The following is a 27,053-nucleotide window of genomic DNA, read 5'->3' on the forward strand; positions in this document are numbered from 1 at the left end:
TAGTGCATTGATCTTTTATCTTCAAAACCCTCATTATCTTAACCAAATTTCTTTCAAACAGTTGTCATTAATGAGTACTAAAATATTTCTTCCAAATTCTGAGTCATTTTGTTTTCATTGACTGCCTTGTTTTAGAAATTACCCACCTAGCTTTATTTGATTACTGGTCTAGGGATGTGGAAAAGAGATGGGGAGGCAGATACAGGGTCAGTTATTTGTCATAGTGGACACACCTGTGCTTCTCCATTAAGCCTGATTTTCTGATCATAACAATAAAACTTTCCTCTTCTTTTTTCCCCCCAGGCTACCTTCAGTAAGATTCCCATTGGATTTATCCCACTGGGAGAGACCAGTAGTTTGAGTCATACCCTCTTTGCCGAAAGTGGAAACAAAGTCCAGTAGGTTGTCAATGTGGGGAATTAGCATTTGTGGGTGAGCGAGCCTGGGAATGAAAAATTTATGTGTATGCTATAACTTTCTTGAGTTTTGATAGCCTGAAACTTCAAATAATTAAGAGGAGGACCTAGATCAGAGTTCAACCTTTCAGTTCATTGGGAAGTTTCCCAACTTGGTTGTGGGACTTTTATAATAAGTCTGCAGGTCAGGTAGGGAGGTGAATACTTGATGTCCTTTCGTCAGTTATGAAGATAATATCCCTGACCCAAACCGTTTTTGTGCTTGTACATTGTAAGATTCTTTAGTGAAGACAGATTTGTGCTGATCATTTGTTTGCTTTAAGTATATGCAATGACAAATAACAAGTCCCTTGTGAAGACTGAACTAGTAGCCTGGCTTCATGATCTTGATATTAAAAATAGCTAAAACAAGTAAATATAGCCACATCCTTTTGGGAATACTTAAAGTGGTAGGCAGTGTAGACAAAGTAGACAGGGAAAGCAGTGTAGCTCTGACATCTAAATTAAATTGCTGTGAGTCTCACAGTGTTTTCAAGAGTCAAGCAAATTGTTGGTATTATTGTTCTTTTTTTGCTTGAAGGCATTATGTAAACAAAGCTCTGCTCTTTCAAGAAGATAGAAATCTTGAATTTGAGCTTTGACAGTGATTAATAACATCATTTTGAGCAAATAGTTGTCAAGAAGACCCAAATAAATGGAGAGATAGCTGAGAGATCAGTTGCCTGATGGTTAACGTAAGCTTTGTGACACATTGGAGGAAGTCAATAAGTAAATATTTGTTGCATGATTTAATGAAAATTTTCTCATGATTTTTCTGGTTATAATCTTCTAGAATAAATAATAATAATACCCAAATGATTTTCTGTTTTGGTTAAGGATTTTTTTTCTACTTTGGAATTCTTTGATAAGGCTGGCTTTTGTGAATTTATTTTTGCTATTGTAATTTTAGGAGTCAACTGTATCTCTTTTGACAATTCTATATTTTAATAAGCATCTTAGTCCAGTTTTCAAAACACTAGGCATACACACATATATATATATATATGTCAGATCTTCATTCAAACTTCTTTCATATTTCAAACCTTAATATAATGGGGATTATTCAGCTATTCATCATCCTGAGGCCTAACTACAGGAGAGGCCATTTCAGTTGGCCATCCTTTTTTTTTTTTTTTTTTTTGAGACGGAGTCTCGCTCTGTAGCCTAGGCTGGAGTTTAGTGGCGTGAACTCGGCTCACTGCAAGCTCCGTCTCCCGGGTTCACGCCATTCTCTTGCCTCAGCCTCCGAGTAGCTGGGACTACAGGCGCCTGCCACCATGCCCGGCTAATTTTTTGTATTTTTAGTACAGATGGGGTTTCACTGTGTTAGCCAGGATGGTCTTGATCTCCTGACCTCGTGATCTGCCCGCCTTGGCCCCCCAAAGTCAGTTGGCCATACTTTTTATTCCCAGTTTAGAATTTCTGAGGGACAGTAGATAATGACAGTTAATTGCTCATATTTTTGCTTCTCCAAGATGAATCCTGTCTGATTCAGGTATTGGTTACATTAGAGAGCTTGTCTTCCGCTTGTGTCAGTGCAGATTTTTTGAATTGCTTTAGCGAGTATTCCAAATAGCGTATGTCATTGATCCAAGGGTAAACCATTTTCCTTGGAGACCCCTTGCCTGTCCAAAAGCTAATTTACACAGTGTGTGGCAACCCCCAGGGTCTGCGAGAGTAACTGATTTTCCCTTGTAGTTAAACTACTGTTGTTGCTGCTGCTATTTATAATTTAAAAAATTATAAAACAATTTATAAGCATGCCCCAGGGCTCTTAGGTAATCAAGGAAGTCTGTCCTGAGTTCAGAGTTCTGTAGGCCTCATAAAATGGCAGAAGCCTAAGGCTATTTAAAAAGAACAAGGCTTTGCTTTTTGCACTGCTGTCAAGATTTGTTGTACCATAGTTACTACAGAGGAAAAAAGAATTTTGAATTTGGAATGTTGCAAGTAAATAATCCGAAAAGTGCTATTCCATGCTACAGTGCTGCTTTATTTAGAACTTTTAGTTATTGGCAGGAGAATGATAAATTATAGGTTGCAATTTTAGCTGTCTTCTGCCAAGCAATTTAGGAAAAAAATTTAATATAAAAAGACTTTTTGAGTTACAACAATTTTTTTTTTTTAAGGTCAGCCTCTCAAAGGCATTTACTAAATCTCTCAGTGTGTTAAATACTGTTCAGAGTAAGTACAGTGCTTTAGGATCCTTTCTGATAGCTTTTTTCAGAATTAATATATTCATATCAAATTAACTTAAACTTGTGAGCATGCTGCTTACTTTCTCCTAAACTGAAACTCATATTCCAAACTGCTGCCTACTTCCCAAGTAGCGTCTATATTGGAGAGAAAAAGATGGTGTAAAAATGAGTTGATAGAGAAACATGAGAAAATATAATAGTTTCAGCTAGAGTTTAATCCAAGCATTTGAGTTAATGTGTATATCTTGGGATTTTAAAGTATCTTAAGTTGTACCTAACTGTTAGAAACACTGGTTTAGGTGGATTTGATTCCTTAGGTGTTTACATTTAGTCCTGAGCACATTGATGGGGAGGCCTGTAGAGCACCCAGATTTTAGATGTGGATTTTTTCTTTGGGAATCCATTGATATCCATTTGATACCTCCAAAGCAGCCTTACAGGTTATGTTAGCACATCTTTGGAGACAAATTTCATTTTGTGACATGCTGGCTCTGTCCTCTTGGTAATTTCATTCAATCTCTCTGAACCTCAATTTCTCTTACATGTGTTTATCAAATGCACACTAGTAGTACATACTTCAGAAAATTGTTAAAAAGCTAAAATAGGTCTAGTTAGGTAAGTGTAATTATGCCTAGTAAAGTGGACTTTATTCATGTTTATTAAAAGTTCATTTAGGGGAGACAAACAGTAAATAAATAGGTTGACTACAATTACTGATTCTAGATTCTATAATTAAAACAAATATAAATCAAAACAGATAAGCCTCTATATTCCATTGCTAACTGCTTCACCTAGAAAAGTTTTGTTTGTTTGCTTGTTTGTTTAAAAAAGGAAAGAATGTTTTGTAGTCATTCAAATCAGTTACCATGGGACGGCAACAATTTCTATGAAGTTCACAGTATCAACCAGTTCTGCACATAGCAGAATAGATTAGGAGGGGCCCTGTTTGGTTAGGAACTGCCCTTTTTTGAATATACATTAAAGTACTTTGTAAATGACTTCTACTTGTAGTTGTACTTAAACTCCAGACAAAATAATTTTTTTACTTTATTAATAATAATTACCATATTTATTTTTCCAAAATATAGCTATTTAACAATAGAGGCTATAGGACACTAACACTGATAAACCTTTACAAAAACATGAAATACATACGGATAAATCTAACAAAATATGTGTAAGATTTATATGATGGAAACTACAAATCAGTGAAGAGAGAAATCAAGAAGACCTAAGTAAATAGAGATACTTCTGTGTTCATGGATTGTGAGGCTCAGTACTGAGATGTCATTCTCTCCAAAACTGATCTATAAATTCAATACAATCCCAATCAATGTTTCATAAAGCTTTTTGTAGAAATTGACAAATTGATTCTAAAATTTATATAGAAAAATAAAGTAGAATAATCAAAATAATTTTGAAAAAGAACAAAGTTTAAGGATTTACCCTATCTAATTCCAATACTTATCTAAAGCTACAGTGATCAAAACAGTGTGGTGTTGGCAAAACAAGAGACATAAATCAGTAGAAGAAAGAGTCCAGAATTAGACCCACACACATATGGACAATTGATTTTTCAACAAGGGCACTAAAGCCATTCGATGTATAATAGAAAAGACAGTTTTTTTCAACAAACAATATTGGAACAGTTGAACATATACAAAAAGTAAACTTCAACCCGTACCTCACACTATATCTAAAAATTAGCATAAAATGGATTGTAAACCTGTATATAAAACCTAAAACTATAAAGCTGGTAGAAGAAAATCTTTAGTCATTAGAGAAATGCAAATTAAATCTACCATGAGATGCCACTATGCATCTATTAGGACAGCATAAGCAAGAAAAAAAAAGCAAACAAAAACCCATCAAATAAATGCAGCAACTGAAACTCTTGGATATCATTGGTGCAAATACGAAATGGTAGCCACTTTAGAAAATGGTTTGGCAGTTTCTTATAAAATTAAACATATACCTACCATATGAGCAGCAATCACACTTATAGGTACTTATTCAAAAGAAATGAAGATATATTTCCATACAAAAACCTATACATGAATATTTATAGTAGCTTTATTCCTAACTGCCAAAAACTGGGAAGAAAGCCAATGTCCATCAACTGGTGAATGGATAAACAAATTCCAGTACATCCATACAATGGAATATGGATAGTCTATTGATACATCCATTCATAAACAATAGTGTAAATGAATTTCAAGCTCATGCTAAGAGAAAAAAGCTGAACTGGAAAGGCTCCATACTTTTCGATTCTATTTTATGACATTCTGGGAAAGGCAAAACTCTAGACACAGAAAACATAGTAATTGTCAGGAGCTGAAGGTGCAGGGAGTGGGTTGGCTACAGAGGGTTATGAAGGAACTTTTTGGGATGTTGAAAATGTTATGTATATTTGTCATGGTGGTAGTTATATGACTGCAGCGTTTGTCAAAATTTGTAAAACAGTGTACCTAAAAGTATGGATTTTACTGTGTATATATCATACCCCAATAAATCTAACTTCATAAAAGAAGTTATACTTCCAGTTTCCAGTTCCACATGTAAGGAGCTTGGAAGTTGTCACTCTGTCCTAACAATAAATGAAAAGCTGAACAACCTGAAAACTCAGCAACTCTTCTTGTATCTGAAGGAGAAGGTAGGACATAGAGCAAACTGCTGCCCCCAAGATTGGAGAGACAGGGGAATACAGGGGATTTTGACTTAACGAAGACACACACTGGAAACTACTTTGGAAACCAGTGCCAGGGTAGGAAAACCTGACCTGTAATTGATACATTGCTGAAGCTCAGTGCTATTAGCTCTGAGAGGAGTCCCAGTCTACTGGGATCCAGTCATAAGGAGTCCCCCACAATATTGTGAGATATACCTCCAGGAACTCAACCAGGAGCTCACAATAAATATCAGAAAAATCGCCTTATACTTCTGGCACTGGTGGGGAAAAGGAACCATTTTGAAATATGCCACAGTATTCTGTTCTTCTTAACAAGGCCTGTCCTCAGGAGAAACAAGTTAACCCGAGCCCACCCTGCTGGATTATTATCAAGGTTTAACTGGGGAAGGGAAATACTTAATTCTAGTCAGCTCCAGCCTTGCATGTGGGAGAAGGGAAAAAGCCAATTCCAGCCCACTCTAGCCATTCTGTCCCACCTAAGGGAAGAGAAAAAACTGAGAAACATCTGTGAAGTTCAAAGTCCAGAGACAGGCTCATTAAAGCCTGAGACCTAATCATTGAACCTAATCATTGCTTCCCCTCCCTTCACATGCTACATGGATGTCAATAGTACATGCCTTTTGATGATACTTTTTTTAACCTATAGACTTTCCAAATGACTCTCAGAATGTACATAAGAACGGTCTGTGTTCAAAAGAATCAGCAATTAAAATGAAGCGCATCCTAGTAGTCCTGGAAAATAAGAGAAATATGTCTCAGGTTCCAGATTATATTTTGCTAAGACAACTGTAAAAAATTCTGCCCTTTAGTTACCCTTTTGGCTGTTAGAGCAAGAATAAATATTGTTTTTAGAAATGCCTGAGTTTTTTACAATGAATAGAAAAGTTATTTAAGTATTATATTTTCCAATGGTAAATAGGAGTCAGGCACAATGTAGAGGCTCAGTAAATGTTAAATGAATAAATGATCAGTGCCTTGTATGAACTTCTCCTAGCCAAAGCTTTCTCTTTGAGTCCCTATAAACTACTAGTACTTTGGGCAGGAGAGAGGGAGACAGGGAGGGAGGGGGAGAGAGAGAGAGAGACAGAATGAGAGAGAATATGTGTCTGTGTGTGTGTGTGTGTTTGTGCATGAGTGCATGTGGCAGTGTGGTGGGGGAGGTGTTGCCTATTTTTCATAATATGATAATTTCCTTTTCTCTTTTAGACATATTACTAATGCCACACTTGCCATTGTGAAAGGAGAGACAGTTCCACTTGATGTGTTGCAGATCAAGGTAAATCTTTTCATCACATATTGAAAAAATTGTGAAAGTAATACTTGCTTACATGTTAAAGAAAATAAAATGTAGCAGTTCAAATGAGGTTGTAATGAAAGCAATAGTTGCTCTTCCATTCCTACCCCAAGTATTAGTCCCCAGAGGAAATAATTTTACCTGTTAATTCTAGTTGTTATCACTAATTAATATGATTTTGCTCCTATTTTTAAAATGTGGCTAAAAACATAATATTTACCATTGTAGTCATTTTTAAGTATACAGTTCAGTAATGTTAAGTATACTTAAGGACTTCTTTTTTTTTTTTTTTTTTTTTTTTGAAAAGGAGTCTTGGTCTATCTCCCAGGCTGGAGTGCAGTGGCACAATCTCAGCTCACTGCAGCCTCTGCCTCCTAGGTTTAAGTGATTCTCCTGCCTCAGCCTCCCAAGTAGCTGAAATTACAGGCACCCACCTCCACAACTGGCTAATTTTAACTACTTTTTGATTTATCGGTTTTAGACCTTATCTTTGACCTCTTTGTTATACAGGCATACCTCATTTTATTACACTTCGCCTGATTGCATTTCACAGATATTGTGCTTTTTACAAATTGAACGTCTGTGGCAACCCTGCCCCAAGCAAGTCTACCAGTGTCATTTTTCCAGCAGCATGTGTTCACTTCATGACTATTTGTCACATTTTGGTAATCCTCACAATACCTCAAACTTTTTCATCATTACTATATTGTTATGGTGATCTGTTATTGGTGATCTTTGATGTTACTATAGTAATTGGGGCACCATGAATTGTGCCCACATAAAATGGCAAACTTAATTAAATGTGTGTTGACTGCTGCACCAACCAGCCATTTCCCTACCTTTCTCTGTTCCCTGTGACACAACAATATTGAAATTAGGCCAATTAATAATCCTACTTGGCCTCTAAGTGTTCACATAAAGAAGAGACACCTGTCTCTCACTTTAAATCAAAAGCTAGAGATGAGGCCAGGTGCGGTGGCTCATGCCTGAAATTCCAGGACTTTGGGAGGTCCAGGCAGGTGGATCACTTGAGGTCAGGAGTTCAAGACCAGCCTGACCAACATGGCGAAATACCACCTCTACTAAAGATACAAAAATTAGCTGGGCATTTAAAAAAAAAAGAAAAAAAGCTAGAAATAGGTATGCTTAGTGGGAAAGGCATGTTAAAAGTTGAGATAGGCTGAAAACTAGGCCTTATGCCATACAGCTAAGTTGTGAATGCAAAGGAAAAGTTCTTGAAGGAACTTAAATGTGCTACTACAGTGAGCATATGAATGATAAGAAAGTGTGGCCCGGTGCCGTGGCTCACACCTGTAATCCCAGCAGTTTGGGAGGCCGAGGTGGGTGGATCACTTGACGTCGGGAGTTTGAGACTAGCCTGACCAACATGGAGAAACCCCATCTCTACTAAAAATACAAAATTACTGGGTATGGTGGCTCATGCCTGTAATCTCAGGTACTTGGGAGGCTGAGGCAGGAGATCACTTGAACCCGAAAGGCAGAGGTTGCGGTGAGCCGAGATTGTGCCATTGCACTCCAGCCTGGGCAACAAGAACAAAACTTTTTCTCAAAAAAAAAAAAAAGAAGAAGAAAAGAAAGTGAAGCAGCCATGTTGCTGATAGGGAGAAAGTTTTAGTGGTCTGGATAGAAGACCAAATCAGCCACACATTCCCTTAAGCCACATCCTAATCCAGGGCAAGGCCCTAACTCTCTTCAATTTTATGAAGGCTGAGAGAAGTAAAGAGGCTGCAGAAGAAACGTTTGAACCTAACAGGTTGGTTCATGAGGTTTAAGGAAAGAAGCCCTCCTCCTAACATAAAGTGCAAGGTGGAGCAGCAATTAGCTGATGGAGAAGGTGCTGCAAGTTATCCATAAGATCTAGCTAAGATTATTGACGGAGGTACCCGTACTAAACCACAGATTTTCTGTATAGACAAAATAGCCTTTTATTGGAAGAATGTGCCATCTCAGACTTTAATAGCTAGAGACAGGAAGTCAATGCCTGGCTTCAAAGTTTGGGACAGGCTGACTCTCATGTTAAAAACTGCTGCAGCTGGTGACTTTAAGTTCAAGCCAATGCTCATTTACCATTCCAAAAGTCCTAGGGCCTTTAAAAATTATGCTACATCTACTCTGCTTGTGCTGCATAACTGGCAAAACAAATCCTGGGTGATAGCACATCTGTTTACAGCATAGTTTACTGAATATTTTAAGCCCACTGTTGAGACCCACTGCTCAGAAAAAACAATTCCTATCAAAATATTACTGCTTATTAACAATGCACCCGACCACCCGAGAGCCCTGATGGATATGTACACGGAGATTAATGTTGTTTTCTTGCCTGCTAACAGACATTCATCCTGCATCCTACGGATCAAGGAATAATTTCGACTTTCAAGTTTTATTATTTAATAAATAAATTGTGGACCAAAGGTCATCAATAGATGAACTACAGTCTTGGCAACAAAGTGAGACCCCATTTGTACAAAAAAATTTTGTAAAAAAATTAGACAGGCATGGTGGTGTGGGCCTATAGTCCCAGCTGTCATAGATAGTGATTCCTCTGATGGATCTGGGCAAAGTAAATTGAAAACCTTCTGGAAACGATTCACCATTCTAGATGCCATTAAGAACATTCATGATTCATGGGAGGAGGTCAAAATAACAATGTTAACAGAAGTTTGGAAGAAGTTGATTCCAACCCTCATGGATGACTTTAAGGGGTTCAAGATTTCAGTGGAGGAAAGAACTGCAGATGTAGTAGAATTAACAAGAGAACTGGAATTAGAAGTGGAACCTGAAGATGTGATTGAAATGCTGCAATCTTATAAAATTTGAATCGATGAAGAGTTGTTTCCTATGGATGAGCAAAGAAAGTGATTTCTTGACATGGAATGTAATCCTGGTGAGGATGCCATGAACCTTGTTGAAATGACAAAAAAAGGATTTAAAACATTACATAAACTTAGTTGACAAAGCATTGGCAGGGATTGAGAAGACTGACTCCAACTTTGAGAGAATTTCTGCTATAGGTCACATGCTATCGAACTGCATACATGCTGCAGATAAATTCATGAAAGGATGAGTCAATAGATATTGCAAACTTCATTGCTGTCTTATTTTAAGAAATTGTCACATCCACCCCAACCTTCAGCAACCACCACCCTGATCCATCAGCAGCTATCAGCATGGAGGCAAGATACTCTACAGCAAAGATTATGACTTGCTAAAGGCTCAGATAATTGTTAGCATTTTTTAATTTAGCATTTAGTGTTAGCATTTTTTTAAGTTAAGGTGCATACTTTTTTTGACATAATGCTGTTGCACACTCAATAGACTATAGTATAATATAAACATAACTTTTCTATGCACTGGAAAACCAAAAAGTTTTTGTGACTCATTGTGATACTCACTTTATTGCAGTGGTCTGGAACTGAACCCACAACATCTGTGAGGTATATAGGAATTGCTCTCTATCTCCTCTCAATATAATTGAAATGCTGTTTTTAGTTCCTTTATTTTATTTATTTATTTTTGTTGGACAGGATCTCACTCTGTTACTGAGGCTGGAGTGCAGTGGCACAATCATAGCTCATTGCAACCTCAAACTCCTGGGCTCAAGGGATCTTCCTGCTTCAGCCTCCTAAGTAGCTGGGACTACAGGCCCATACTACCATGCCTAATTTTTTACAAAGTTTTTTTGTATAGATGGGGTCTCACTTTGTTGCCCAGGCTGTAGTTCATCTATTGATGACCTTTGGTCAACAAGTAATTCATCTACCTCATATGGTTGTTTTGAATATTAAAAGAGTAAATAAATATAAATAAATATAAAATACTTAGGACAGTGATTTTTACCTGTGTGTATGGTGGCCACCTCTTCCTCTCATGCCCTGCCAAAGGTGAAACTATTCTCATATCTCATCATCATTAGAGTAGCTTGTCTTTTTTTGAATTCAGGTTATTTGGTCATCTTGTAATCTTAGCTCTCTGATGAGCTTTTTTAAAGTTACGATTTTGTAGATTATCTGGCTTTTTCTCATTTTTAGGGTGAGACAATGTTCTTTGTACTTTCCTACATGCTAGGTGGGAATAGAATTTCCCATTTTTCTTATTGTGTAATGTTTTCTTACTGATTTATACATGAACTGATGAATTATTTTAGAAATATATTTTTAAAAAAGACTTAGAAGCAATGATACCTAATAGCAGTGATCATACCTGGCACCCAGAAGGTGGTTTTAAATACCATTCCCAATAAAAATAACCAAGGCTCTGTGAAGGGATAGCTTTCGCAGGGCAATAACAAGGCAAGAAAGTACTCAAATGCTGATGGAGATATCACAAAAGATGTAGCCTGCAGGTGTCCCACTCGCCAATTTTGGGACTCTTTGAATATTACAAAGAACAATAAGGGTGGATCATAATGCCTTAAAAATGAAGAATCCATGAGTTTCCAGTGACATTTCAGGATTGCCAGCTTGTAAACGCAGAAGGAATGACAGAAAATCGCCATATTTTAAATCACCTGCGTAATAATTGATTCAGGTAGAGATCATCAGTGAATACTAAAACCACTGGATGAAAGATTGTTGGGAAACAAAGCCCACAGTCTCAAAGTATCTCAGATTACTTAATAATTTAAAAGGGAAAAATATACTTTGATAATGGAGAAATCTAGCATACGTCACTTTAACCAAGTGATCGAACTTAGCATCATGAATAATGGATAAACTGACATTGTCTGCCTCCCGAAGTGACATATTGAGAAGGATATAACATCACCTATGTATTTTGCTGCACAAAGTGTTAACTAACTGAATATAATCATGAATAATTAGACAAATCCAAATTCTAAAAGCAAAAATTGGACTCATCAAAAAATGTCAATGTCATGAAATCCAGAAGAAGGTAGATAGTCTGTTCAGGATTAAGGAATACTAAAGAAATAACTAACTGCAGTACAAGAGCCTGAATTGGAAAAATGAGAAACAATGGCAATCATAAAAGGCATTATTGAAACAATTAGAGAAATTTTAGTATAAACTATATCTTAAATATTATGTATTGATGTTAGATGTCTTGAGAGGGACAGTGGTGTTATGGTTATGTCTGTGTATTTTCTTGTTCTTAGGAGATGCAAGATGAAATATTTAGTGGTAAAGGGTCATGAAGTCTGCAATTTATTAGCAAATTTAACATCACTGGAGAACATATACACACAGATAAAGCTAATGTGGAGGAAATGTTGGCAGTTGGTGAATCTGGGTGAAAGGTATAAATGGTGTTCATTGTACCGTTTAAAAATTGCTTTGGTTTGACACTTTTCCAAAATAACTTTGAGGGTAAGAAGGTCCAGTAGCTATTGGCAATTCTTGATCAGGGTTCTCTATTAAAAAATAATTTAATTCTTAGAAAACAGATATTCTCACTTGGATAGTAGTTACGTAGCGATTCCTTTTTCATCTAAACTCTTGTTTGTTTTTCTGGAAAGGGCAAATTCCTAGGAAGGGAGAGCTGCGAAGTTAAATAACCCTATAAATAGTAAGCCCCATGTTCTTAGATTTGGCATTAAAATGTACCAGCTACATTCAGGATGAACATCTTATATTCATTCAGGTTCCCTGATATTTGTGAAAGAAGGGTCCTCACTGTGCCATGATTCCAAACTTCAATCCTAAAAAGTTGCTGTTAGTTACATAGACCTTGCTATATGTATATTTACAATTGGTGAACCCATGAGCTTGCCTTTTATTTTCTTTTCTTCTCATGCGCTGATGTCTGGACTTTTCACCATGACGTCATTGATCATGATAAAAGTGATTTAAATTGCAGTTGATCTTTTAGCATATAATAAAGCTAACTTGTTTTCACAAAATGGGATGGCTATGCTGAAATTTCAGCCTAGGAAAGGCACTACAGAGTTATCTATAGAGATATTATTTAAAATACTGTTATTACCAAAGGAGGTGCATCAGGATACATCTCTTAATAACTGAGTGATTTATTCTTTCTTATATATGTGTTAGAAGTAATCCATCCCAGAGTATCTGAGATTTAACTGGGAATTCTTGCTGTGCATTTATTTATTTATTTATTTACTTACTTACTTACTTATTTATTGAGACGGAGTCTCACTCTGTCACCCAGGCTGAAGTGCAGTGGCGCAATCTTTGCTCACTGCAACCTCCACCTCCCTTCAAGCCATTCTCCTGCCTCAGCCTCTGGAGTAAGTGGGGCTACAGGCACGTGCCACCACACCCAGCTAATTTTTGTATTTTTAGTAGAGACGGGGTTTCACCATATTGGTCAGGCTTGTCTTGAACTCCTGGCCTCATGATACACCCACCTCGGCCTCCCAAAGTGCTGGGATTACAGGCGTGAGCCACTGTGCCCGGACTGTGTTTATATTTAAATGTCTCTTGTCTCCTTTAGGTTTTTCTTTGAAATATACTGATTTTGTGAATTGATAAAACCAGTATCAAGTTTACCACAGGCTCTGTGTATTGATGACACAACCCAGGAAGAAAATTCTGAAAAGTATTTCCTAGAAAACGTGGTACAACAGTCTCTACTCTGGTTTCTGAGGAACCCAACTAAGTTGGATACATTTTCTCTTTTTTCCTTATTTCTGAAAATTAATTTCAGAATATGGGGAAAAAGATTATAGACAAAGCCTTGTACTATAAGCATTATAGATAAAGCCTGATACGACATTTTTCTTCTTTTAAAGAACAATCCAACCCTATTAAACATATGTCTGACGATTCTCCAAAGATAAAAGAAATAGTTCTTGGAACAATAATGCCTTATCTTTAGCTTTTTAGATTGTTCAATCTATGTTCACATTTCACTTGAATCTCCCACTCAGTGAGGAAGTTGAGGTGAGATTCGTGTCCTCATTTGACAGGTTAAGGAAAAAAAGAATCCTTTGATTATGACGAGTTGTGCTGGAGATGTAACTAGAATTTAGATTTTCTTTCTCATAGTCTGTTGGTTTTTCCACTTAAATGCTTTGTCCAGGTGGCATCATACTTGAAACCATTCCATGATTTTTGAAGGGCAGTTTTTCCCTTATAGACATCTATAATGCCTGATAACTTGACTTTAATTACTGGGAAGGTTTATAGAATTCTTTCTAGCTTTTTCTTTTTGTTTTTTCAACTAGATTCTTAAGACCCTGCCAACCCAGAACCAAATAAGGCATAGAGGGGAGTTCATGGGGAGTTAGAACCTTTCCCTTTTCCCTATTTGCCATTCCTGGCTAATTACATGGACTCCTTTTTAGACCCTGGCTTTGATCATTCTCTTAAGATGATGCTTGAAGCTGCTTCAGAACTCCTTTAGAACACCTTCTACTTTGTTTCTTTCTCTTTATCTAGGATCCCTGAAATTTCCAGATTAGGCATCTATCTAGTTTATAGGACTTGTTTTCTTTTCAGTGTTCCTTAAGCATTTATTCCAACCCGCTCGCTCCATTATTTTTTTCCACAAACCCTAGGCCATTTTCTCCCAGGGATTTACTCTTTCTAGGGGAGTCTGTGAATTGGGGCAGCACATCTCCTTTGCTGTGAAGATCTGACTGTGTGTTTGTCTTTCTTTTTCTTTCTGTTTACTGACCCAACCATCTCAAAATTTGACTGCCTACCCAGACCTTTAGTGGGTTAAGATACAGTGGGACTTTGTCTATTATTGGCTACTACTTTGTCCATCTGACCTTGCATGCTTTTTCTGTGTTCATGTGTACCCCAACGGGGACTAGTCTCTCCATGACTGGTCCTCAGGGCTCTTCTGAATCCTGACAGTCCTATGCCCATCTGGAATACTAATTATTCTCTAGATCTGCTCACACATATTCTGCCTTGCTGGCTCATTTCCTGTTGTGAAGAGCCACTCTCACCTTTTGCTAGGACACAGCACTCCACATCAGTGGAACTTTGGGGTGACAAGGCTTTTTATTTAATTCTAATGGAATGTTCCTAAAAATTCTTCCCCCGAGATGAAGAAAGAGAAAACAGGGTTAGAGGATCAGTCGGCAACCCTCAGTACTTATCTCAGCACTTCTTGCCTACACTACATGCTTTAGAACAGCATTTACCACGAAATATTAATTATACAAAAATGTCCTCCCAAAGAAGGATTGCACAGTTAACAACTCAGGAAAGCTGTATATTACGCTTCCTCTTTTGGAAATGTGTAATGTACATTAACATATTAAAGACTCTAAGAAGAACCGCAGTAAATATAACTTGCTTCAAACCAAATAAGTTTGGTGTTTTCCAATTTATTTCACCATGGAATCTTCTATCATCATCAGTGGCAGCAGCATCATCATCCTCAGACATAACACTTGTTAGCATGTTATGAAACATTTGGGGAAATGATGCTATAGACATATACTGTTATTTCTCTCCCTTAGACTAGAATCACTTTCTTCTCTCCTTTCTCTTCTTTCCAGTTCTTTCCAGCCTCCCCTAATCTAGGTACCTTGTTTTTTAAATGCTGGCCAAATAGTGCAAAGTTGCAGTTAGATAGGAGGAATAAGTTTTGAGATCTGTTGCACAGCAGGGTGACTATAGTTGATAATAATGTATATTTAAACATAACTAAGAGAATAAACTTCAAATGTCTCACCACAAAAAAGGATAAGTAAATGAGGTGATGAATATTTAATTAGCTTGATTTAATCATCCCACATTGCATACACATGTCAATTACATTGTACCCCATAAACATATACAAGTGTGATTTATCAATTAAAAATAATAATTTATGTTTTGTTTTAAAATCTATATTTTCCTTGGCCATCCATCTCCTTAGCTCCCCCCACCCATTGTACAGTTGTACCTATTTCCCTGATACTCAGTAGGTATCTCAATATAAATCAGAAGCCTGGTGTATGAAAACTTACCACACTATTATACTTACTTAGCAATTTTGTTAAGGTGAAGGCATTAAGTGGGATTTAATTTAGACAATTTTTAGATTCAGTTCTAGATGACAGAATTAAGAGGGACACTGACAAACAACGGAGGGGTTTGGGTAAACAAGATAATGAGGCTGTTAAAATCATGGCGGAACAACGGAAAACTAGACATTTAGCTTGGAGAGCATAAAGGCTAGGGAGGGAATCTAAGTGCTTCAAGGCAGGGAGTATGTTAGTGTGTTCACCATTGTGTCCTCAACTCCCAGCACCATGCTTGGCTGAGTAGGGGTTCCGTCAATACTGAGTGGATGAGTGAAAACATAGCTGTCTTCAGATACGTCAGAGGTGACATTTGTGAAATTCCAGTGAGGGTAGGGATATTTTTGGCTCACATAAAAGCTTTATGAGGTTATTCTGTCACCTCATTTTATGATTAAATATAGTAATTTTTAAATTTTATGTATTTATTATAAATTTTATTTACTATTGGCCACTCACTGCTAGCAGGTGAGGTTACAGTGGTGACAGCCCCTTTATACACTCATAGGAGATAATGTAGAGAAGGTTGTTTAAGCAAAAGATGACCCTGTTTTCAGAGGTAGAAGCCAATGTTCAAAAGTTAAGTGACTTGCCTAGGATCACTTAGGTATTCTGTGAGGATTCTCACTTTAAAACAATTGGTCTACGTTATTATACCATTTTATAAATCTTTAGTGGTCAGCATGTAACATTCCTAAGAAATAATACAGTCTTTAAATGATCACTTACACTTGGATAAAATCATCACTTATTACACCCCAAAATTCTGGAGTCATCTTTGACTCCCCCATTCAGGCAAGAAGTCATGTTGGCTCTATCTTCAAAATATATCCAAAATCAAGCATTTCTTCTTGCCACTCTGTTCTTACCACTCTGGTCCCAGCTGCCTTCATCTTTTATCCGGATCATTCCAGGAGTCCTCAAACTCTTATCATTCCCTCTCCCCTTGCCTCCCTACAATCTTTTGTCAGCACAACAGGCAGTGTGTGGTCAGGAGTTAGAGCATGTCACTTCTCTGCCCAGAGCCCATCAACAGCTTCCCATCTCCGAATAACACTGAAGTCATTCAAAGGCCTACAAGGCCAAACACAGTCCAGTCCCTGTGACCTCTCTGGCCTCATTTGGATTTCTCATGTACTTCAGGTCTCTGTTCAAATGTTACTGTATCATTGATATCCTCCATCACCTGCTTATATTAATAAGCAATCCTGGGCATGGTGGCTCACACCTGTAATCCCAGCACTTTGGGAGGCCGAGGCAGGTGGATCATCTGAGGTCAGTAGTTGGAGACCAGCCTGGTCAACATGGTGAAACCCTGTCTCTACTAAAAGAATACAAAAATTAGCTGGGCATGGTGGCGCGCACCTGTAATCCCAGCTACTCAGGAGGCTGAGGCAGGATAATCACTTGAACCTGGGAGGCGGAGGTCGCAATTAGCCAAGATCGCGCCACTGCACTCCAGCCTGGGCAACAAGAATGAAACTCCGTCTAAAAAAGAAACAAAAAACAAAACAAAATTTAAAAATCCTCCTTACCCTCAATGTCTTTGGGCTGTTTTTTCATCCCACTCTCTCTGCTTTCTACTATTTCTAGCTCCTTTATTGTTGGTACATAAAGGAATGATTAGAGAAAAGTCTTTTTCCTTACCATTCCCTCTTGGTTGCTGATGCCTCTGTGCTGGCTGTCTTATGGGTTCATGTGTGAATTCTTTGGGATTCCTCCCCATGGCCTACATAGTTTTCTGATGTTAGAGATGTGTTCTAGCTCCACCTTTTTCAGCCTCCTGTGGAGAGCATCCAGGCTTGGCTCTCTCCACAGTTTCTCACCGCTTGGATACTATCATCCCTGGGCTAGGCTCTTAGATGGGGTATTGTCAAGATGACTCAAAGCCCTGTTATCTTCCACAATATCCACTGGCACCCAGAAAACTAATATGTCCTTGCTGTACCAGCCACTGAGTTGCTGCACCTTCTCCTTTTTTTCTCTGCCATTTCTCTCTGGTTCCCTTGTCCCTTACTAAAGCAGGTACAGAGAGTGAAGATGCAAGTCTACTGCACGAGCAGATACTCGACAAAGCCAGCATCCTTTCCTTGCAGGCTTCTTTTATTGTGTTTGATTTTCCTAGAAATTTCTCTGATTCTCCTAGTCATTCCAAAGCAAATGACTTGCTTTTGGCGTAGTGGAAAGAGGAGTGAAAGTGGTGTTGGGGGAAGCACTCTTACCCTTGCGGAGAGGACAGCATGCTTTCTCTAGGCAGCGACTTGCACTGCCAAGGATTTGCCTCCAGTTCCTACTCTTCTGCTTGCCCTGGCTGTGGTGGGAATCAAGCTGGTTCTGCCCACTTTTAGCAACTTCTGTGGAGTCTTATGTAGCATTTGGTAGCTCTCTTTAGAGTGTGGGGGCACTGGGTGCCTGTCAGTTTTCAGCTCTTAGACTTTAGAAGAAATTCTGAGCTACAGGAAAAATTCCATTTAGAATCCTGGTACCTAGATTATTTATAATTTTTAAGGAAGGTTCAGGGTGGAGTATAAACTCTTAGGGGCATTGGCTGTATTGTGTATTTTTTTCTATATATTGCTTAATTCACTGATTTATTAGAAACTCACTGATTATAATATGCAGTATTTGGCCATAAAGCATTGGACTAAATCCAAATCACTTTTTATTTCGACTTTTTTAACACGTATTTGACTGTATTTTCAGATATTCAGGTGAAACATTCTAGAGTACCAGGATTCTGATCTGACTTGAGAGCTCTTGATCCTATAAGGAAAATGTAGGCTTAAGTTATCTTTGCCTTGGACAAGTACATGAAAGAAAAGAAATTCTAGCTGACCTGACTACTGACTGGCTCGAGAGGTAACATAGTTAGTTACTCTCAAATTTACAGTCCGAAGTATGACAGTATGTTCCCCTGCCAGCAGATTCATGAAACCTGTTGTGTAAAAATTACCTTCATATTACAGTGTGGCTTGTTCAAGTATTTTTACTAAGCACTCACAGGGTTAATGTCTTTAATGTTTGAGCAGACTTTCTAGAATTTTGGTTTGATGAAAAGTAGGCCATGAACATTTGTTGAGTACTTACATGTAAAGAGTTCCGAGTGATTGTAATCATGAATTTAAATGAAATGTATTTAACTTCCAGGGTGAAAAGGAACAGCCTGTGTTTGCAATGACCGGCCTTCGATGGGGATCTTTCAGAGATGCTGGCGTCAAAGTTAGCAAGTAAAGGATTACTATATTGATGTGTGATGTTTTTTAAAAAAATCTTATTCTGTCCCTGCCTTTCAGGTGTTAACTCACAGTGATCTTCTGGGAATAAATTTGGTGGGCCTGGAGACTGAATTATGTGTGAATAATGGAGGTAGGAACAATCAGGTAGAGGTTTATGTCCTATATGCAGAAAGGCTGGGGAAAGTTACAGCTTCCTCAACACTAGCTGGGCAGTAGCTGAAGAGAAGGGTATGTCTCTATTTTTAGACACACTATTTGAGCATAGGTTAGGCTCAAGCTAGGCTGTAGGGAGAACTGGATTGCCTATCATTCTGCAGCTGCTTAGCTGGGTACCAGGTGGAAGGGACTGCCTGGGCTACAGCCTTACGGAGCTGTTGCAGTCAGATGACTTTTCCTGAGAGGTATTTTTGTGAAGGCCTCGCAGATTGGGAGACCACAGGCCACTGATCTTAGAGGAGGAAGAAAGGCGGCGCCTGGCTGTGTTGTGAGATGGGAGAAACAGGCCTATTGAGGAGCTAATTAGAGGGCCAGCATTGGCTTTTCATGGGAATTGACTTATTTTTGGAGAATCCATTGTATGCAATGAAACTCTTGGCTTGGAGAGAGGGTGTGTCGTGTTCCATTTGCTGTGGAGAGGTAAAGTAGGCAAGGGCTTGCTGAGCAGGACCGAAGGGGACACCATGTGAGATTCGCTTCATACCTGGTGGGTGGTGGTATTTTCTCTTTACCTTTTCTTAAAATCGAGGGCTTACAGTTTGAGTATAGTTTAAATGAATTGTGGCTGATCTCACACATAGCTCTCAAGAAATTGCTCTTTCACTTCATAGGCCAGCCTGCCATGTTTTTTTTTTTTTTTTTAACAGAAATTTCTCTCACTTGTTTCACTTTATTATTCTTGCTAATGAGATTCCTGACAGTGGAATGTCAAAAGAGAGACATTACCATATTATATTACACTTTGCATTCTGAAGTATTTCATATCTTTTTATTTGCAAGTGTGCCATGATTATGGGATTCCACAAATTACCTTGTGTTTGATCTGAAATCTCAAATCCAGCAGCTCACCAAGAGAAACTGCTTAGCTTTCCCTAAAAAAGTCTGGTTAGGACAAATTGCTTTCCAAAATGTGGTAATTAACAATAAAGCACAGTACAGGTCAACGCCTTCAGGACTACTTTATATACTTGCCCCATATCTCGATTGGTTTCTGAACAAAGAATTTTAAAATTCTGATTGTCATTATGTGCTACCTTGGCTAGGCCCATCCACAGAGTTGCTCTTTGTATTAAGAAAGAAATGGTAGAGATATGAGAAATCATTTCCTAGCTGGGTATAGGAAGACTACAAAGACAGTGGCAAAATGTACTATTGGTAGAGATGAAGGAAACTGAGGAAACTTTAGAAGGTAACTGCCTGAGTTGAGATGACCTTCTACTTGGCTAACTAGGGAAAGACGCAAACTATAAAGTAAATTTTAAAAAATACTAACACAAAAAATCAGATGATCAAGGGCCTCATTAGTAGTAGCACAATATCAACCTGAGTAATAATTTACAATGTTTCTGCATTCCCTCTTGGATTATATCTAAGCTCTTTGTCTGTTATTCCAGGCCCAACTTACTCTGTCATCACCCCTAATTATATAATTATGTATCTTTACTTCCAAGCTTTTCCCTCTTTCTCTGGCTGTTATCCTATTTCCCATACTCTAAGTTTTGTATCCTGACTTTATTCTGTGCCATTCATTTTATAGGCATGGCTGCACCAATGATTTTAGGCCTTTAATGATTTTTTGTCTCTTTTTGATTCCCCTTACCAATAAGCAGTGATCAGTTTATGCTTTTCCATATAGTCATTCATTGTTTGCTTTTACTTATTTGGGTCTTATTTTCTCAAATCATAAGCTCTCAAAGGTGGGAAATTTATACTTTATATTTCTTCTGTTTCCTCCACATTCATGGTGGGTGCTAAATAAATGTATATGATCAGAATCAATAGAGAGCAGTTAATGTTGAATGATTTGTTAAGAGAGATAAGTTTTAAGAGAAGAATCTATTTTGTGCTGTTTTCTAATTCCGATTAGGTGTCTTCCTGTCTCCAGTAGCTTTTACGTATTTAGCAATATGCAATAGATTCTCGTTATTCCCAGATTTAACATTTGCCATTTTAGAGCTATATAACATGAGTAATGTGAAATTATGCTGGTTTACACGTTTTTAATTGAGTGTGCCTATGTGCATTTGTGTGTGTGAGAGGACATGGTGTACAGGATCTAGTCATTTAGCTTGGGATCAGCACATCAGAGCATGCAGTGTTTGCATCTTAGTATGGCTGTATCATCCTTTCCTCATAGCTCTTTTGAACGTACACTTGACCCATTGTATCCATAGATATAAACAAATGCAGATAGAGAATATTTGGGGGAAAAAGAATTCCACAAAATTCCAAAAAGCAAAACTGGAATTGGCTGCACACCAAGTGCTGTGTTGAATCCGTGCAAATAAAGTGATGTGTAGGCATTCTGTTAAGTGTTATAAGCAATGTAGAGATGATTTAAAATATACAAGAGAATGTACATAGGTTATGTGCAAATATGCCATTTTATATCAGGGACTTGAACATCTGAAGACTTTGGACTGAGGGACAACTCTATACTGAACTGTATTCTATGGCTTAAGGGATGTGTTTAAAGGATGTTGTGAATTTAGTGACTCAAGGAGCCTGGTTATATATCTCTCATAAATTGCAAGAATCTTTACTGCATAACTAATTACATATAACTTGACAAGGCATCGAAATGTGGATTTAAAATTGAATGTAATACTCTTTTATACTAAGCCATAACCTCCTAGCTACCAGAATAGCCACTCATAGCAGAGATGTAATTCTAATGTATTGTCTGCCATGAATGGTATCTATCATATGATAGTTCTTTTGATATTCTTATCAGATTTTTATCTTGGTCTTTTCACAGGTACTGGTATCTTGGGCCTCTAAAAATCAAAGCAGCCCATTTTTTCAGCACTCTTAAGGTAAATGTGATTTACAGTGTAGAAATTTGCTGTGTTATTTTGTTGTTTCTCTGTAATGCATATATTTGGTTTTTTTTTTTTAATTCCTTGCTACAGATTAATGTGGCATGCTTCAACACTAAAACAGGGCATGTTTGATTAAATACAATTACAAAATGCATTCCTGTTTTGATAAGCAATCACCCTTCATCTACCAATTCATTCCCTCTACTACCAAACCCATATTTAATCTCTCTTAAGCATTCTACTTCCCTTTGCTATTAATTCACTCTCTTGCCCGACAGACCTTGAACATAATGACATATATCTCACTGATTATTTGTATGCTTGTCTATGTTAGTACCTGGAAATGAATTGAAGACTTGTATCTGAATATATAATATCTAATTGTACAGGTTTGTGTTTATATCAGTAGGTTTCAAACTATACTAGCTAAATATGGGTGGTGGTTACTGTATTGGAGAGTATAGATATGGAACATTTCCATGATCAGAAAAAGTTTTGTTGGGCAGTGCTACTCTGTATGATACAATAAAAAATACTGGCATAGAGAAAAGCCTAACAACTTTTATTAGTGAAAATGCTAATAGAAAAGTCATCTTTAACTGTGGACTACAGACTATATTCAGCTGTTATGCAAATCAAAGTGGTATATTGATAGTTTGGCTGGCCAATCTGAAAATTGGCAGATGGGGTTTGGATGTAGTGAGAAGGTTGGTTCCAATGTTAATATTCAGAGTTACTGAGTGTTTTTCTAATTATAAAAGTAATACATGTTCCTTGCAAAACATTTGGAAAACATAGCTTCCTTTACCTTTTAAAAAAATTCTGGCTGGATTAAAAAATTAAATGTAAAACCCTAAAATCACTAAACTACTAGAAGTAAATGTATATGATTTTAAAAATGAACTTGGCAGGGCAAGGTCTCTATATACAAAGGGCAAACTGGATTAGTAAAATCGGTTATTCCTCGAGGGAATAATTTCATTGGTGGAGTTGTGAGTGCATTTAGGAAGAAACAGAGTAGCTACATATTTAAATGGAATATAAACTGTTTCCACTATTTATTCAGCAAACAATAGTTGATATATGCTTGGGATACAAAGTCAAATGGGAAAGGTTTCCTGCCCTCAAGAAGTATTCAGATGCTGGGAGGGAAGTGTAGGTAAATCAGCAGTTTGGCAAGCGCTGTGAGAGAAAGATAGAAAGACTAAGAAGGGAGCAGAGAGGAGGGGCATCCAAATCTAATGAGGGTCAGAAAATCTTCCCAGCGGAGGTGACACTTACACTAAATTTTGAAACATTTAAAGGCTGTGTGAAGTCACAGTGGTGTGACATGGCCCTTAATTATGATTAATGCAGTAAAATGGCAGGAAGTGAAGCCAGTGGGTTAGGTAAGGGCAGGTTATGGCGGGTTTTGGTGTGCAATTTGACTTTTATCCTTAAAGCAATGGGGAGTTATTGAGTCTTAAGCAGAGGCATGACATGAGCAGATTTGCATCTTAGAAAAATTGTTTTTTTTCTAAACAGAAAAACAGGATGTGGGTAGCTCAAGGCAAGGACATGAGATAGAAGATTGTTAAAGTAGTCAGGTGGGAAGTGACATATAGACTAAGGAGGTAACAGTGAGTATTGACAATAGAAGACAGATTAAAGAACTGTTAAGTTAGAACCTCAAAAGTCAGAAGAATGTAGGTTTATCAGATTTCTGGTATGAGGGACTAGAGTTTGGTAACTGGAGTTTTCCACTGATGTTGATAATACTAGAGTAAATCAAGTTTGTGAAGAGAGATGAAATTTTCAGTTTAATCTATGTAGAGTTTAACATACCTGTGGTACAGACAAGCAAAGATACAATTGTGATTTAGGTCTGGAATTCAGCAGAGAGGTCTGGACTAAAGAAACAGATTCAAATGTCATAAGCGTGTGAGCGGTGTTGAAACCATGGGTTGGGTGAAATTACCATTGAGTACAGATGGCCAGCAATATCCCTAAGGGACATAAACATTTAAAGAACCACCAAAAATGACTGAGAAGTACTAAGAGAAAATGCAGGAGAGAATACTAACATAGAAGCCAGTAGAAGAGAGAATTTCAAGAAAAAAGTAAGGGTTTTGAGAATCAAAAGCAAAGACTTTAAATATACAGACGAGAGTATCCATCTAATTTGGCAGCCTCCAAACACTGGGCAGCCTCCAAAGTGTGGTGGCTGAAGCCAGATTGAAGAAAGTCAAGAAGTAAAAGTGATGTAAAGAAGTGGAGACAGCAAGGACAGGCTACTCCTTCAAGAAACCTGACTTTGAAGAGAAGGAGATAGGGAAGGCAAAAGCTGAGAGAAACATGGGGTCAATATGGAGTTTTTAAAAGTGGAGAATATCCATGTGTTTCTAGACTGAAGAAAAAGAAAAGAATGTGAGGAGGTGAGAAGGGAGACAGAAAGCATGACTGAATTGGCAAAATCCAAGAGCAGGTAGAAGGGTGTGGGATCTAGAGTACTGGATTGTCCCTGGACAGGACAAGAGACACCTTTTTTCATTGATACAGGAGAGGAGTAAAGGGTAGGTCCAGATGAAAATGAGATTAGAGAAAGTTAAGGTATTCTCACCGATGTCCCTGATGTTCTCACTGAAGTGTAGGAAGCAAAGTGATCCTGGCAGAAAGGCGGTGGGTAGTGGTACGGGGTATCCTGAAGAAAGATGAATGTGGGAGGAGGCTTAGGATTATCAAGTAGCACTGAAGACCTGAGGCTAACAATTTGTAGACATGAATGCTCCTTTGGGTGACTGCTTTTCCCTGTATTAATACTCAGCAGGAGTATCATTTTCTCCTCTAGTAATACTGAGCCATGATGTAAGAGTACAGGAACTTAGTGACAAGGCTGATCCAGAATTGGGGCTTTTTAGGACATATTGTAGAAGAATAAAGACACAGGAAAGCCAAGAGTAAGTGGAAAAAGCAAGCAATTGAAAGTAACTGACTATCAGTTTGGCACTGAGGGAAAAAGAGTGGTCAGGGAGCAGAATCCTCAATGTGATTGAAAACTTCATGCAGTTAGGTCTTCAGGGGCCCACAATAAAACCCCTCTCTTCCTCTTTTTAGTTTGAACCAAGGTATGAAAACAAATGCAGGAACTAGGCAGATGAAGATCAAAATGTCATCTTTATAAATGTCAGCAGGAGTGGAGGACAAAGCACAGATATGTGGTCTCTATCTGATCTCCTAACACTGTGAACTGAAGGTGTACATTGAAACAGCTCCTTCAGGGCAGAGACCACCAGAAGAAGCTAATTTTCACCACATGAAAATTAGAAGAAGCAGTGAACGTTTGAGACAAGGACAGCTGCTGTCAGAGAGAAAGGAAAGGGCTGGATCCATGCACTGGTCCTTCTAGACTTGGGGAGGAGTCAGTGGTGGAGTGAGAGAAGCCAGTATTGCTACTGCTTTGTAATTCACCACCTGGAAACTTGAGAACAGGGAGGCATTTCACCCCAAGAGACACAATGGGCACAAAAGAATCAACCAGAATATGGGATGTGATTAGAGAGTAGGATCTCAGGGTTTTAGACTTCCAAAGTGGAATAGTTCTGGGTGACATTAGGGGCCAGGATGTGGCCATGGAAATGGGTGGATGTGGTGAATCAGAGGTGATGTCAAGGGCTGAGAGGCTGGGGTAGGGTTTTAATTATTCATGCGGTCAGGATGTGATCCAGGATGACACTGGACTTGGGATGCCAGGATGTAGAAGACAAAAAAAATTAAGAGTGTGAGGGTGATGGGCTTTGAAGCAGAAGTGAGAAGCCTTGGGCTGGATTGTGAGCCTGGGCTAAACCATTCTGGCCTGTGTGTGGAATAAGATTCCAGAAGTGAGGTAGGTACTTGATGCAGCTGGATTTCCTCAGTTTCATTTTGCATCACCATCTGTAAGCCAAAGATAAACTTATTATGGATGACCCTATGTTCATTCACCCTCTTTTTGGACAAGTGTAAATGGTGGTGGTTAGCCCATTTTAGGGGGAGCAATGGAGGCAGTACTTGCTGACTTCATCGTTTTTAAGATGTAGCTTTAAGAGGAAAAGAAAGCTTGAGGATTCCATGCTCCAAACTAGCAGTCCATCCAGTAAGAGGAGATTATTAGTTCACTTTCTAGCAGGTATAGGTAGACAAATAAATAACTTTTGCAGAGAGAAACTCCCAGAGTGGAATTGTATATGCATAACAAAATTTTTCTCTCTCCACATTAAAAGGAGTGGCCTCAGACTCATCAAGCCTCTATCTCATACACGGGACCTACAGAGAGACCTCCCAGTGAACCAGAGGAGACCCCTGTACAAAGGCCTTCTTTGTACAGGAGAATATTACGAAGGCTTGCATCCTACTGGGCACAACCACAGGATGGTGAGCAATGTGGCGACTGAAGATTGGAGGGCCCTGGGCAGTTCAGAAGTGCCCTAAAGTAGACCTCCAAAATCAGTTTTAGAGACTTAACTAGAGCAGGAGAAGCCTTTCAGGGATCATTGAATTCATCCTTCTGTGTGCCACCAGAGCAGGCCCAAGCAATGTGCCATCAATGGGCATAGCAGTCTCTGCACAGTCTTTCTGTTAATGTGACTGCTTTTGGTAGCGATGTTTTAGGCACAGAGATGGCATTTTTACCTCTGTATAAGAAGCATGAAATAAAATGAAGGCAGAGTCAGTAGAAAGGTTGAGAAGCTGAGCTGAGCAGCTAGCAGCTAGCCGTCTGCGGTGGGTGGTGAAATGTTAATGGAAGAAACTGACCTGTATCTAATGGATTCCCACAGCCCTTTCCCAAGAGGTGAGCCCAGAGGTCTGGAAAGATGTGCAGCTGTCCACCATTGAACTGTCCATCACAACACGGAACAATCAGCTTGACCCGACAGTAAGTGTACTTTTTTATTAGAAAAGCATTTGGTACCTAAGAAAAGTGACAATAGCTATAGTCCTCTCCCACTAATTCAGTTATTTTTATTTTTACCCTGTGAAGATAGAGAGGGCAGGGAGAGGAGAAAGAGGATGTGGTGTGCCTTTAAGGAATAACAGCAATGAGGAGAAGCTGCCACCTGCAGGAGTGGCATAAATGCTTCTGGGGCTCTGATCACATGTTCTGCTCATTGCTTAATTGGCATTCAGAGAACTTAGGGCAAGAGAGCTTTAGAAATGAAAATTAGC

At 38.3% G+C, this 27,053-nt stretch overlaps 1 protein-coding gene across 1 annotated transcript in view; it reads left to right on the top strand.

Moving 5' to 3' along the window:
- Positions 1–27,053, top strand: part of AGK (acylglycerol kinase) — a 103,696-nt gene that overhangs the window by 64,977 nt on the left and 11,666 nt on the right. Inside the window, exons 8-13 of the mRNA XM_032761964.2 lie at positions 304–398; positions 6,546–6,615; positions 18,746–18,825; positions 21,809–21,866; positions 26,111–26,261; positions 26,666–26,763. Coding sequence (XP_032617855.1) covers positions 304–398; positions 6,546–6,615; positions 18,746–18,825; positions 21,809–21,866; positions 26,111–26,261; positions 26,666–26,763 — 552 coding nt within the window. The remainder of the gene's footprint in view (positions 1–303; positions 399–6,545; positions 6,616–18,745; positions 18,826–21,808; positions 21,867–26,110; positions 26,262–26,665; positions 26,764–27,053) is intronic.

This window comes from Hylobates moloch, unplaced genomic scaffold, assembly GCF_009828535.3.
Source record: "Hylobates moloch isolate HMO894 unplaced genomic scaffold, HMol_V3 SCAFFOLD_1, whole genome shotgun sequence".
In the NCBI taxonomy this organism is placed as follows: domain Eukaryota; kingdom Metazoa; phylum Chordata; class Mammalia; order Primates; family Hylobatidae; genus Hylobates; species Hylobates moloch.